The sequence below is a fragment of the Triturus cristatus genome, chromosome 7 (assembly GCF_964204655.1).
Source record: "Triturus cristatus chromosome 7, aTriCri1.1, whole genome shotgun sequence".
NCBI classification, from domain to species: Eukaryota; Metazoa; Chordata; class Amphibia; order Caudata; family Salamandridae; genus Triturus; species Triturus cristatus.
Window position 1 is genome coordinate 383,753,369 of NC_140590.1, and position 15,625 is coordinate 383,768,993.

The 15,625-nt window shown below is 39.2% G+C and overlaps 1 protein-coding gene across 3 annotated transcripts in view; it reads right to left on the minus strand.

The window, feature by feature from the left end:
* LOC146809744 (uncharacterized) overlaps nucleotides 1–15,625 on the minus strand; it is a 518,320-nt gene that overhangs the window by 79,817 nt on the left and 422,878 nt on the right. For 2 of the 3 annotated variants that reach the window (XM_085616600.1, XM_085616599.1), the window contains one exon: nucleotides 13,305–13,448. The exons of the other annotated variant lie outside the window; for it this stretch is intronic. In XM_085616600.1, the coding sequence (XP_085472726.1) occupies nucleotides 13,305–13,448 (144 nt within the window). The remainder of the gene's footprint in view (nucleotides 1–13,304; nucleotides 13,449–15,625) is intronic. 3 annotated transcript variants of the gene reach the window in all.

Below are 15,625 nucleotides of genomic sequence, written 5' to 3' on the forward strand. Positions count from 1 at the left end.
GCTTTTGTGATGTAATTGTAAGTTGCGCATCTCTGAGTGAGTATAAATGCTTTGAATGTTGCTATTATGCTAGATAATGACTTACACATAAGGGAATTAGTAAGGGTTTAACATTTTATTAGCCATTTCTATGTTTTAACTACGTTTTTGTGTTTGTTTTGCTTAAGTTGACCATTTGGGCCTTCCATAAGATGGCTGACCGAGACGTACAACGTGACTGCTGCTGTCACACGAGGTTCTGGGTGAAGTGCGCATGCGTCACCGCCAGCAACAATGGCCTCGTCCTGACCCCAGGAGACAATGTTCTTATCAAGGACACCCTGGGAGCTTCGCCGGGACTACAACAATGGACTATCTTTAAAACCAGAACCAGCAAGTGCGATGACTCAATCTTGCGGACTATGTGAGAACTTTACCGAACGACCCCAAATCCACCAATGAGGACTGTCTAAAACCCCAATCTTGATAGATTTTGACATTAGTTTAATTATAAAAGTAGGTAGAAAAGTGAATTAGCGTGTGTCCTTCTTTGAACGAACTTTGATTTCCTGACGTTATGCTGACCGAGAGGACGGTGACACTGCTGGACAGCTGTTATCCTGATTCTTTGAGAGACTGAATTGCGGCCTGACTTTGATGAATTTAAAGATTTTTCCACGACTTGACTGACTTAGAGGACGACCAATAGCCAGATTAGGTAAATATGATGTTCTGCGGTTTGGATGATGATTTCTAACAATTTGCAATTTTATTAGATAAACGATATTTGATTAATTGATAAATGTGTTGTGTCGATTATTTGAAGAAACTAGAATAAGAGAAGAGTAAAGATAAATGAATTGAATCACTAAATCATATATACAACTAACTGATTCATCACCCAATGAGGGGAATATCGCAAGGTTGGAGTTAATAAAGTATTCAATGCATTTAGGGTTTAGGTAAAGATATTCCTTTCATGTCAGCGTTTGGAAACTTATTTCTCTAGGGAAGCAGATCAATGAAGTATGAGTGTTGGTGTTATGGGCCCCACCAATGAATGTATTTGAGTGAATTTGTTATTGCAGTATTTGGTCTGTGACGAAGGGGGAATTTGATGTTCCACGCTGGAGAAGTTTTTCTGGTAGCAGATTGATGGTTGTTATTGTTTTGGTTTGGTGAATATAGCTTGTACATTGCTTATTGATTATTGGTTATTGATTGATATTGGTTTATGTATTAACACTCTATGTTGAGTCGCGTCAAGTTTTATGTTGTTCGCACGGCTTCTGGGATGTAGGAAGTCGGAAGTTTGTAATGGTTCCGTAGTAGAGCAGAGGTAAGTGCTGCTCTCGAGAAAGACGGAATTGTTGTTGCCCTGTAGGTACACAGGGAGAAACATGTAACGATTGAAGTTGCACAACGCATTGTCTGGGTTCGATTCGGTGACATCGTCGTGTGTTGCCATTAGAGACATTTTCTGTGTGAGAGAAGTGTGTATGATAGCGAAAGTCACCTGTGAAATTTTGGTCTTAGGTATCAGGGGGCCGACTTACAGAACTAACTTAAGACAAAATCCTAAACTTACTACTTTTGGTATTCACAGAAGTTAGTATTTTGTCTTAAGTTTGTCTTAAGACAAACTTAAGACAGACTTAAGACAGACTTAAGACAGACTTAAGACAGACTTAAGACAGATTTAAGACAAAATCCTAACTTAAGTCTGTCTTAAGTCTGTCTTAAGTTTGTCTTAAGTCTGTCTTAAGTCAGTCTTAAGTTTGTCTTAAGACAAACTTAAGACAAAATCCTAACTTCTGTGAATACCAAAAGTAGTAAGTTTAGGATTTTGTCTTAAGTTAGTTCTGTGAATCGGGCCCCAGGAGTCCAAATGGCATTCCGATAACGCTTATCACTGGAAAGGTAACAGGTGTTCTCTGAGCTTGCTAGAAGGATAAAGTAGAGGGAACGCTACTTTGTTAACGTATGTCAGAATTTTATAGTAGGACAGACTGTTCGCTGTTCTCGGGAAAGACAGGATTCTGTGTGCGTGAATGTAAAGGCATTCGGGTTAATTGTGAAACTCTAGTTTTATTTCTCAGGAGCATTGGGTCTCCAACTATGTGTCTTAAATCTGGAGAAACGGTTAGCTAATGCTTGTAAGAAGGGTAAGGTAGAGGGATGTGCTACTTTATCAACAGAAGTAACGATTCCGTAGTAGGGCAGAGGTAAGCGCTGTTCTCGGGAAAGACGGAATTCTTGTGAGAAAGGTCTATTGCTATTCCTTGGTTAGCGAAGCGGACAATGGTGGTGTTTTTGTGTTGTTACTAACAGAATTGTAAATTTGAAACAAAACTTACCGAGTGGATTTTGTAAAGGAGGGGTAGACAGGAGCAGGAGCTTCGGCAGCTGACGTCAGAACGACCGCGCTGGGATTGGACAGTCGGTCAGAAATGTAGAACGCTTCGGATTGGTGCGTTAGTGTGCGCCGCGCTAGGAGTGAAGAAGCACAGGGTGACGTAGACGCTCCGTATTGGTGCATTAGTTTCACGCTGGGATTGGAGAATTGTAAAAGTGACATAGATGCCCCATATTGGTGCGTTAGTGTGAGTTGCGCTACGATTGGACAGAATAGCGGTACAGTTGTAAGGGGAAACTAGCGATACACGGAAGACAGGAAAATGTATTACGATCCACCAGAAAAGGAGAAAAAGTCCTGGTTTGGTAGAATTAAAAAGTGGTTTAAGAAAGACAAACCGATTGTAACTAGGGAAGGACAGTTACTTCCTCCACCGAACACGACCCGCATCCTTTATGGTTGCGAAATATGGATATCACACCTGTCTTTGGTTAGACAATTGGGTCAAGTATACTAAAAAGGACAGAGTGTTGGCTTTTCCAGAACATGGTTCATTTAATTTGGCAGTCTTGAGAAATTTAAGAGAGAAAATGATGAATTTAGAACCAAGACCGACACAATTTGAAGCATTGACAGAATGGGAAGATGAGATGCATGACCGAGAAAGACAGAGAAGTGGCAGAGGGTATAGGTACATGTTTGGTAGGTCATACGGGCATGAGACTCATGATGATCGAATGAGAAGGTGGTGGAATGCGAGTATAACTGAGGGTTTGTTTCCCGTAAGAACTGTAGGAGAGAATGAAGGAAGAAAGTGTGTAGAAAAAAGACATAATGTGGAATCGAGAGGGTATTGAGTGAATGAGTCAGAGGACGATGTTCTTGATGACATGTTCTATAAAAATCCACCCCCATATCGGCCAGAACCAGAAATATTAACCCCAAGTGCCCCAATGAAAGAAACAGTACGAATCATAAAATCGGAACCAGAGATCCAAGATTTGGGAAGAAACAATTCCGTTAGAGAGGTAGAGAAGAAGTCCGGAGGTAAAATAAACGACGAAAATTCAGCAGAACTAGCAAAAACGACCCTAGAATTAACAGAGAAAATAAGAGAATTGACTAAAAATCTGGGAGCTGTAACAGTTCCAGTAACGATAGGTCCAGTAATGCCTATTTTTGATAAACAGAAAGATAGCGAACACTGTTTGACGGTCCTCTATAAAAGTAATAAACAGGTTGAATAACCAAGAATGAGTCAAAATGATAATCCATGGAGACAGACAATCAGTATGATTGAACCGAATGTTTCAAATAACCCGTTTGTAGGCCAGAACTGTGCAGAAAGGCGTATGACAATAGTGGAGTCAATGTCAGAAACACAAAAGTATTTTGGACAAGGGAATGTAGAGAAGTCAGTAGGACCATCTACAGAAGAATTGAGTGAATGGTTGAGAAGCTTGCAAAAGAAAGACAAAGAATCTCAGTCAATAGATGTAGCCAAACTACGAATGGTACTGGAAGAGTTAATAGTAGAAACTATCCCTACGGAAAAGTTAAAAACTTACCAAGATTAGGAGTTGTTATTCTTGTGTAAAAGCATAACGTGGAGAGCAAAAAGTCTTCATGAAAGATTAGATTAGAAGATTAGAAGAAGTGGCAAATGAAATGGGTATTGATATTGAAAAGGTAAAAGCACTACAGAAACCATATCGGGTAGATTTCACTGAAAAAGACATTGAAAACATGAATACCACAGGATGAATGGGTCAGATTAAGGAGATAATTATTTTGTTGAGAAAATGGGGAGATGTGGACAAATGGAAAAGTAGATGGTATCGAAAACGAGATGAAGTTTCAGATAAAACCTTTTCAGCTTTCCCTGTTAGAGAAAAAGAGAAGGTTGTGACAGAATGCCGAATGAGAGAAATTCCAGTAGGAGGATATGTACATGTCCCATGGACTAGGCAAGATATTTTGTCATTTACGAATGACTTCCCTCGACTACGTGAAAAACCCGTCGAGTGGTATAGACAGGTGGACAGATTTGTAAATTATCCAAAGTATTGTGGATTGATTTAAATAGCTTGTTTGACATAATAGTACCAGCAGATCTATGGACAGAGTGCAAAATCATGATAGATTGGCCGACACAAGAATACCCAAGGGATCCAAAAACAGGGGCTCGAGACCCCGAGGTAATGAAGAAATACGAACAGGTTATGGCATTTTTGAAAAACAAAGTACCTCCTAAAGAGACAGACTGGGTAAAAATTGACAGAACACATCAGGAAAGCAAAGAGTCAGTACATGCCTATTATGAGAGGTTAATTTTGGCCTTTAAACAATTTAGTGGAGATAAAAATTTAAGTGAAAAGGATTTGAGTCATTTTGTATACAGGGTTGTATATGGTCTTCGTCCAGAAATTAGTGAGATGATAAAACAGCATACCATAGACTGGCAAAATAAGAAAATAGACGAAGTACTGAGACATGCTAAATATTTCAGTGATGAGATTGAAGCAAAACAGCGAAAATTGAAAGAAAAGGCTATGTGGGCAGAAGTACAGGTAGCAGAGAGACAGGAAGCTCAATTAGCAGAACAAGCAGGGTCAAGACAAAAATTTAATCCTGGGAAAGGTAAAGGAAATATCGAGGAAGCTAAGAAGAAATTTCCGTGTCATAATTGCGGTAGGATAGGGCATTGGAAATCCGAGTGTAAATTTCCTCCGAGTACTAACGATGAAAATGCATCATTGAAACCAAAGGTGCAGAATGAGGTGAGTGGTCAACCGCAGCGACAACAGCAGGTTGTAACGCAACAGAATCAGGTGCCAAAACCACCTTTTCCACAGAACAAAAATTCCCAGAAGTATAGTAAGGAAATTGGATTCTACAACGAAGAACAGGTAAATAAACTGCCACGCGCTAGCGCTGCTTCGCAGTATTGGCTGCAACGCGATGAAAGCGATTCAGAGGAGGGTTATTGACGGTGCTGAAGGGAGGAAGAAGAGTGCGTACTTGGCGCAACTCTAGAAGTAGACCAGACAGGCCCATTTGTAGATGGAAAAGTTAATAATAAAAATATTACTTTCCTAGTTGATACTGGTGCTACTCGATCAACTGTTAGATCAGCTGATGTCAAGAATCTTCCTCTCTCGGATGAAACGATCCAAGTAGTTGGTGTATCCAACAGACAGATTAAAACTTACCTTACAGAACCAGTGAAAGTTAGCATAGGGAAATTTTCTGAAATGCACCGGTTTGTCGTGTGCGACACAAGTCCTGTGAATTTATTAGGTAGAGATTTATTGTGCAAGATGAACTGCACTATATTTTGTACTCCAGATGGAATAGCCTTTGAAACACCAGATGATGATGTGCTATATAAAATGACAATGGCAAACAGGGAGAAGGAGGTCACTGGAACCTATGCTGTATTTAACCCTGACGAATTACCAAAAGAATTAAAACAATCCGTTAAAGCAGAAGTTTGGGATTTCACCGGAGAAGACGTAGGATTGATGAGAAATGTAGACCCAGTAAAAGTAACAGTAAAAGAAGGAGTAAGTTATCCAAATGTCCTTCAATATAAATTGACACCTGAAATAATCGAAGGAGTTACTCCTGTGATTGAGAAAATTATAAAACAAGGAATTTTGAGAGAAATAATGAGTAGCCCATGTAATTCACCAACAATGGGACTGAAAAAGCCTAGTGGGAAGTTCAGGATAGTACAAGATCTGAGAAAGATAAACAAAATTGTTGTACCATGCTGTCCCATTGTATCGAATCCATCTTTGATTTTATATCAGATTCCCCATGACGCAGAATGGTATACAGTGATTGATTTATGTCATGCTTTCTTTTCCATCCCCTTGCATCATGACAGTCAGCAAATTTTTGCATTTCGTTTCGGTGAGCGTATTTTGGCGTGGTGCCGAATCCCACAGGGGTATACAGAAAGCCCTTCAATATTTAATCAGCTATTGAAGAAGTCTTTGGAAAGTCTAGAAATGCCAGAAAATTCTGTACTAGTTCAATACATCGATGACCTGCTTGTGGCATTGAAAACCCATGAAGCTTGTGAGGTAGACACGGTAGCCTTGCTGAATCATTTGGCAGATGGAGGACTAAAAGTGTCACCATCGAAATTACAATTTTGTAAGAAGGAAGTACAATATTTAGGACACAACATTGAAAAGGGATTGAGAAGGATAACCATAGACAGAATCAGGATCATAAAAAGAATGAGTCCACCTATGACTCAAAGAGAAGTGAGAATGTTTCTGGGAATGGTTGGATATTGTCGTCAATGGATTCGCAATTTTTCATTGATCGCAAAACCTTTGGTACGACTGACAAGAAGTGATGTGAAAGATCCCATTGATTTGAACAAAGAGGAATTGGCAGCATTAAAAAGATTGAGAGATGGGTTGTGTGAAGCAACTGCATTAGGTATTCCTGATTATGAAAAGGAATTCGAATTGTATTGCAGTGAGAGAAATGGATGTGCACTCTCTGTTCTAGTACTGAAGCATGGAAAACTGAGGAGACCAATTGCATATTTTTCATCAATGTTGGACCCAGTAGCTGTAGCCCTTCCTGGGTGTTTGAAAGTAGTAGCTGCTACATGTCGAAGTTTGGAACAGAGTGAGGGAATTGTGATGGGATAACCTGTGAAAGTGTTTGTACCTCATGATGTGGCGATCCTTTTAACAAGGAGTCGTACTCAGTATATGACACATAGTCGGCTGACTAAGTATGAAACGATCATATTAGGTGCAACAAATGTGAGTCTTGTTAGATGCATGAATGTGAATCCTTCAACACTGTTGCCCGATGCAGAAAACGTGGAAGTAAGAGATGAAGCAGATCATGACTGTTTGGATGTGCTTGATTTCTGTACAAAACCACGACCTGACATAAAAGATGAACCCTTACCAGAAAGTGATTTTGTTATGTTTGTCGATGGATCTTGTTTGAGGACAGATGATGGAGTGTTGAGTGCAGCATATGCGGTATGTACAGTTGCAGCAGTAATGGAAGCATCCTATTTGAAAGGAGTAAAATCGGCCCAAGTAGTTGAACTTGTTGCTTTGACGAGAGCATGCAAGATTTGGAAAGGTGTGAGAGTGACTGTGATAACTGATAGCCTGTATGGCTATGGAGTCGTCCACCACTTCGGCCAAATACGGCTGCAGCGAGGTTTCCTAACCTCAAGTGGAACTCCCATTAAGAATGCTGAAGTGGTTGGAAAGTTGCTTGAGGCGATATAGCTGCCTAGGCAATTGGCTGTTGTAAAATGTGCTGCCCATAGTCGCAGTGGTGATTATATTGCCACTGGTAACAAATTTGCAAAGTGAGTTCTTGCTTTTCAATGTTTGCTAACACGGTGGGAACATGGGAAGAAGTAAGACAATTGCATTAAGAAGCAGGAGAGGAGGAAATAAAACAGTGGGTAAAAGCAGGATGTGCACCAAGAGAGAAAGATCATGTGTGAGTCTATCGAGATGGAAGACCAGTCATGCCTGATAGCATGATGTCTATGTATCATGGACAGGGACCCATAGGGAGAGACGCTATGATCAGGTCCTTTAAGCAAACCTGGTATAATGCAAAGTTCAGACTTGTAGCAGAAAGTCTTTGTCAGAGATGCCTAATATGTCAGCAATACAATCCAGGAAGAAAGACAGTAGTGAGTCTAGGAACAATAGGTCGAGAAGGAGAGCCTTTTACCAGAATGCAAGTGCCTGTTACAGGGAGGCATTTCAATGAGAAATGCCTCCCTGTAACAGGTTGAGGTATGTTTTGGTCATGGTATGTCTATTTTCCAGGTGGGTAGAGGCATTTCCAACAAGAAGAAATGATGGGATGACAGTGGCAAAATTACTTTTGAGGGAATTTATCCCTAGATTTGGGTTCCCAGTGACAATTGAATCAGACCGGGGAGGACATTTTCATAATGAGATCATAAAACTGATTTGTGAAGCATTGAATGTACGACAAAAACTACATTGTGCCTACCGATTAGAGGCTTCTGGTGTGGTGGAACAAATGAATGGTACTATCAAAAACAGAATAGGGAAAATGTGTTTAGCCACAGGTATGAAATGGCCTGATGTCTTGCCTCTAGTACTCATGACTATTAGATCAATTCCAGACAGAACTACAGGGTTGAGTCCACATGAAATCATCATGGGACGAGCCATGCGCCACGTTTTTATACCAGTCAACAAGCTGATGACTATACCTGATGACATGGTGTTGGAATACTGTAAAAGCATGGCTGACGCAGTTCATTCTGTGTTTCATCAGGTTGGAGCGGATGCCACCACCCTTGAAAAGAAGCCGGCCCATGATCTAAGCCCAGGTGACTGGGTAAGGATAAAAGTCCACAGAAGAAGAAACTGTTAGGTTCCCAGGTGGGGAAAACCAAGACAAGTCATCTTGACCACAACAACAGCTGTGAAGTGTGCTGGATTGAAGAATTGGATCCATGCAAGCCATACTTTGAGAATTCCAAATCCAGTTGACAGCACAGAAAAGGAGTATTTTAATGAATCAGAATCCAGAGTCAGATGACGGAGAGCCAAAAGACAAAGAAAACCCTGAAAGGGGGGAAACAGAACCGAGTTTAACTTTTGTCCCCAGAAGTAATTCCCTGAGAAGGTTACAGATTTCTGATACCAGTTCAGATTCAGAGACAGAACAAAGAGCACAATCTTCCAGGAAGGAACAAAGAAAGAATAAAGAAAAGGACAGTGAAGAGACGATAAAAGAGATTCATGAGAAGGAAGTGCCAGATGAAAGATTAAGAGAAATTCCACCTGAAACAACACACTTAGATGGACAGGTGCCAGATACAGAGAGAGAGGGAAAGATTATTGCGGAAGACCCCCGAGGAGGTGTAGGGAACTCCAACATCCAGTTAGAAGTAGGGACAAGTAGTAAGCAGGAAGATTGCGTGCCGGAGATTCGAGGAGGCACAGAAGTAGGGAAAACAAAAGAAGTGGTGGAAAAAGAAACTGTTGAGAGTAAAAAGCAAGTTGAAACAGAGTCAGAGGAAAGCGAAGATGAAGTACCAGAAGGTCGAGTTCTAAGAAAGAGAGCTTGGAGGACTGAAAAGAACGATAATGGGAGTAAATTGAAAAGAGCTGCAAAGGACGATGTTTGGCCGAATAAAATAAAAAGATTGTGATATCGACTGACACGAGTAAATTCACCAAGGGCTAAACAGGTGAATGCAGTAACGAGTCAGGAGAAATCAAAAGAAGAAGAAACAATTGTGGTTAAAGAAAGCAAAAGAACAAGGAAACCTAACCAGAAGTATAAATTACCGGAATGGACATATGTGGCCCTGCCTGAAGTAAGAGAAGAGGCGGATAGCGAAGGAAATCCAGAGGTGGTTGTACCGGAAGTGGTTGAGGAAGACAAAGAATCGGAAATCCTGAGAGTTATCTTGTCCGATATTGGAGAAGAAGAGGATGTTCAGGAAATTCTGTATACCGAAAACGAAGGAAAAGTGAAAGATGATGAAATGCCAAACTGAATGAGACAAGAAAACTATTGATGGAAAGACAATAAAATACTAAACAAGACAAAACTGGTAGAACCAAGTAGGTGCTTAGAGCCTTGGGTTAGAAAACTAGTTGTGAAATAGAAGAAGCTAAGTCAAAAGACACAGTCCATTTTAACTAAGATGGCAAACATAGATAGTAGCAAAGGTAGATGTACATTTTTGAGGAGATGGTGTAAAATGTGTTGTTGTACAGGATTATTAATGCTTCTATGGAGTATACTTGCTCTACTAATCTCATTTAAAGTTACTATAGATACATTAGAAGGACATAGTGAAAACATAACTAATATAGGGAAGATTCAAAAGGTAGTTTCAACTAGAATGGATAAAAATTATTTACATAAAGACAGGTCTATAACAGATTTTTCTAATAATGTGTTTTCAAAATTGTTGTATGAATATGTAAAGACAATGGACGTAAGGGGTTGCTACGTATGTATGCAGTTACCTGCATCTGTATCAGAGGGAGTGACTTATCATCACCTTCCAGTAACTTATGAAATAACATGTAGTGTAATAGCTAGTTTATTTTATCAAACAGGTAAATTAGAATATTATTTTTCAGATGTAGATACTATATTTTCACAAGTACCGTCAATTAACAAACTAAACAAGGTAAAACCTGCAAAGGTATTAGGTGAATTTTTCTTAGAGACTAAAGAACTAACATTAGAATACATATTTAGAAATAATTTGACTTGCAGTTTAAAGAAAGAAGAGAAGGCATTTTTAGATATGGTTGAAGAAAGGAGATTGAAAATGCAAAGAAAGGCTTCAGAAGGGAAAGTGGAGAAGACAGTCTGGGATGTAAAAATGGAAAAACACCTGAAAGGGGAAACGAGTCCAACTATGGGTTTAGATTGGACTCAGAAAGGGAAATTGTGTATTAGAAGGAATCAAACAGCATATGATAATTATTTTGTAGGGAATAGCGAGTGCCATGATACATACCGAATCATGGGAGGATGGGGATTTAAAGGTGGAAAAGATCCAGTTTTTCCAGGACTGTATTTCATTTGTGGGAACAGGGCTTATTATCGTTTGCCAGACCATTGGTATGGCACATTTTATGTAGGCCTGGTTTTTCCAAAGATTTTTCATAGGGATAGAGGAGAAGATGGTGTACATAGTTTAGGTAGTTATTTAGCACGTAGTAAGAGAGAATCTTGGACAGAAATTGTGGGTGACATTTTTGGAGCATTGATACCCGCAGTGGGAATATCTCTGAATGCAAACAAAATTAGAAGACTTTCAACAGTAGTGGATCGCTTGTCAACAAGCACCGCTGGAGGATTCTTATTGGTAAATACTGAAATGCGTGCTATGGTAATGCAAAATCGACTTGTCCTTGATATATTATTGGCAAAAGAGGGTGGAGTTTGTGGAATGCTGAAAGTTCAACATTGTTGTACTTACATTCCTGATGAAAGTAAAGATTTGAAAATTTATATTAAGAATATTACAGAATTGCATGACGAAATTGCACCACTGGAGGTTGAAGGTGTTTGGGAAAAGATTGGAAAGAAATTATCAGCTATTAAAGATTTCGTAGTAAAACTAGGTAGTACATTTTTAGGTAAGATATTATTTCCATTAACATGTGTGATTTTCTTAGTAGTAATTATTAGATTAGGATGTATTTGTCGTAAAAAGGATAAAAATCAGAAAAGGTTAAAAAGAGAAAATTTAAGAAGAAAAGATAAGAAACAAGAAAGAGAATTTGAAGAAATAGAATTGGAAGAAATCAAGGAGAGTATGTATAAAACAGCAAAAAGAGAAGAAACAGGGGAAACTGAAATATGAATAGAAACAAGAAATCACTATCACTTTGAAATTCCGTAAAAGGGGATACAAAATTTGTGTTGGTGTGGTGATATAATCACCAAAGGGGGGATTGCTGGAGCGCGTAGTACAAAATTTTGTATACCTCCCCCCATTCAGCATGTTTATATTAATCTGAATAATCAAATAATAGTAATCTTATTAACTTGTTTGAAGTGGAAACTCACCAATTATATTAACAAACGAATTACACGTGGGATTTGCATTTTGCATGGCTAAACTAATTGTATACTAATATATGTATGCATACTAATGGTAGAAAATTAGAATATTGCATGATATATGTTGATTTTGTGATGTAATTGTAAATTGCGCATCACTGAGTGAGTATAAATGCTTTGAATGTTGCTAATTTGCTAGATAATGACTTACACATAAGGAAATTAGTAAGGGTTTAACATTTTACTAGCCATTTCTATGTTTTAATTACGTTTTTGTGTTTGTTTTGCTTAAGTTGACCATTTGGGCCTTCCATAAGATGGCTGACCGAGACGTACAACGTGACTGCTGCTGTCACACGTGGTTCTGGGTGAAGTGCGCATGCGTCACCGCCAGCAACAATGGCCTCGTCCTGACCCCAGGAGACAATGTTCTTATCAAGGACACCCTGGGAGCTTCGACAGGACTACAACAATGGACTGTCTTTAAAACAGGAACCAGCAAGTGCGATGACTTAATCTTGCGGACTATGTGAGAACTTTACCGAACGACCCCAAATCCACCAATGAGGACTGTCTAAAACCCCAATCTTGACACATTTTGACATTAATTTCATTATAAAAGTAGGTAGAAAAGTGAATTCGCGTGTGTCCTTCTTTGAACGAACTTTGATTTCCTGACGTTATGCTGACGGAGAGGACGGTGACACTGCTGGACAGCTGTTATCCTGATTCTTTGAGAGACTGAATTGCGGCCTGACTTTGATGAATTTAAAGATTTTTCAACGACTTGACTGATTTAGAGGACGACCAATAGCCAGATTAGGTAAATATGATGTTCTGCGGTTTGGATGATGATTTCTAACAATTTGCAATTTTATTAGATAAACGATATTTGATTAATTGATAAATGTGTTGTGTCGATTATTTGAAGAAACTAGAATAAGAGAAGAGTAAAGATAAATGAATTGAATCACTAAATCATATATACAACTAACTGATTAATCACCCAATGAGGGGAATATCGCAAGGTTGGAGTTAATAAAGTATTCAATGCATTTAGGGTTTAGGTAAAGATATTCCTTTCATGTCAGCGTTTGGAAACGTATATATTCTAGGGAAGCAGATCAATGAAGTATGAGTGTTGGTGTTATGGGCCCCACCAGGTAATGTATTTGAGTGAATTTGTTATTGCAGTATTTGGTCTGTGACGAAGGGGGAATTTGATGTTCCACGCTGGAGCACTAGTCTTTGAGGTTGTTGACGGGGGGCGAAGTTCCTTCGCCATAGCAGAGGAGCCACCGCTGAACAGTTGTGATTTCAAACCAGACTTAAAACTGAGGTAGGAGTTTATTTTTATGCTCATAGTGAAGTTGACTGATCTCACCTGTGGGAGAGCCTGCTTTCTTTGCAGCATTACCTCTGCGCCACTTCTTGTTATATACGAAGGCTAGACCAGCAACCACGGCAGCAAGAACTACAAAGGCAACAACGATGGAAGTAGCAAGCACTGTCACATCGGGACCAGGACCTGTGAACAACAGAAGAGCATAAGGGACAGTCAATGACCGACTTCAGGCTGAATGAATGCATGTTCGAGTGAGTAAAGCACTGTATGACTTTTACCCCCCATATAAATGGATTGTTCACCCAGTATATTCATGAGGAAGTGGATCTGTGACCGAATGGTGGATTAACTGGATGAATGTGTGAATGAGCGTATTAGGGAGAAGATGTTTGATGTAGTGGAACAGTAATGTAGTTCAGCTGTACTTGCCAGCGGATCTATGAAGCAATCCTTAATGAAAGAGCCGCTTAGTCAAGGACTACAGGAGTGAATAATTAGACAAATGGCCCTTATTCTGTGGGTGAACCCTGTCTGACTGTATCAGCCTGTATTGAGGAGCAACAGACTAGCCTCAAACCAGGATGTTCTGATTAGCCCGATGTGTACGTAAGTGCTGTCTGATTGTCATCTTAAATGTTTTGTGAAGCTAGGGCTACTGGAATTATGCTGCAGGAGAGCACCAAAATATGCGGCAGGTTTGACCAAATTATGTGAAACGCAAATTATACTGCATAATGCAGCCCATTTTCTGATAGTATTACTTCATTATTTTATCATTTTGACACATGGTAATATCGTATGGGCAAAGATTCCACCTCATTAGTATGTCGGATTCTCCTAGTCAGGGTCTTCCAGGCCCAGTGCACATGTCTGTGTTTCATTATTCTCAGAAGCATATGTGGGAAATACTTTTAAAATCAAATTTTGACTTACTAACCATGCTAGACTCGCACCTTAAAATGCGTATAAACTGCTGCAGAAATGATTTCATATAGAAAATGACACGTAGAAAAATGTGCTTGCTTTAGAATGTGGAAGAACAATTTACAAATGTATTATTAATGTCGCAAATAATTATTCACACATAGGAAAAATGTGCATTACTTAAATGTATATGAAATAATGTAAAGATATTTTGTTTGTACTATACTATCATTCTTAAATGTGCCCTGTTACTTAGGCCTAAAAGCATTTTTTTTTCAACACTTGCTCATAGTTAATAAATGTTAATTTAGAGAAACTTTGCCTAGTACCAGCATCCTGCTTAAGAATGTACTGACTTCAAGCTTATGTTTCTTTAGTCCCGTCGTGCCATATTAGCATACATAAACTAAACAATGGACTATGCTGTCTTTGTTAGAATAAATAATGATTTAGATATTTTATGTATGCTTAACCAGAATATTATTACTAATTTATCCCAGCATATTCAATTTACTTTTGTATTCAGAATGGACATAGAGCGTATCTTCTAACTTAGGTAAGAAGGCTCTCATGAGACCTTTTCTCCATGTTGCAAGTGTACTGCACATTGGTTTACTATGCACCGGCGTGAATGTTTATGGTGGGAATCGAGTAGAGAAGCATAGGAAGCTGATGACACCAACGTATGAGCAGTTTCCATTGGAAAAGAGCTATCAACAGTTTCTAAATTTAGTTCTGATACAATATTGTGTGATTTCATATTAATCAGTGTTCCTAGCTAGTTAGTCAGGCTGTCATTGTCAGATTTCTGAAGTCGGCAGTCGGCGCTCTGACTCTTTCTCTCGACGCTTACTTGGAACTTATTTTGAGACTCAAGATTTAACCTATTTTCCTCCGAGATTCGCTTGGAGGAGACTTTATCCTTGTTACTGACAGCTATTGCTAAAGGTGACTCTATTCTCTGCCTTGCCTGAACCCTTTCTTGATCAATGCTACTGCAACGATCATTCCTCATTTACTGATACTTTGACGGTTGCTCCTGTGACTAGGGGAACACGGCTGAGTTTCCAGAAGAACTCTTTATGGGAAGTTCAACTTGCTCTTTTCTGAAAAGGAACTCTTCATGGGTTCTATTAAAGGGTAGATAAGTCTCTTAGCTAGTTTAGTGACAATTTTCCTTTATGGAACACTTTGTATTAATTTATGCGTGTGATGGAGCAGTGTTTCGCAAAAATGAACCCTGCTCGATTGAGTACCCCCATAATATGTACCAACAGTAAGTAGTAAGTGGACTAATGTACACCTGACACAAACATGTGGGAAATAGCTTTGCGCATGTATGCACTAATAAGAAATAATATGTGAAAGAACGCATTCCAGTATGCTTTGGAGAAAACAAACTAGGCCGCATGAGCATTTTGTGAATTGCATGTTGC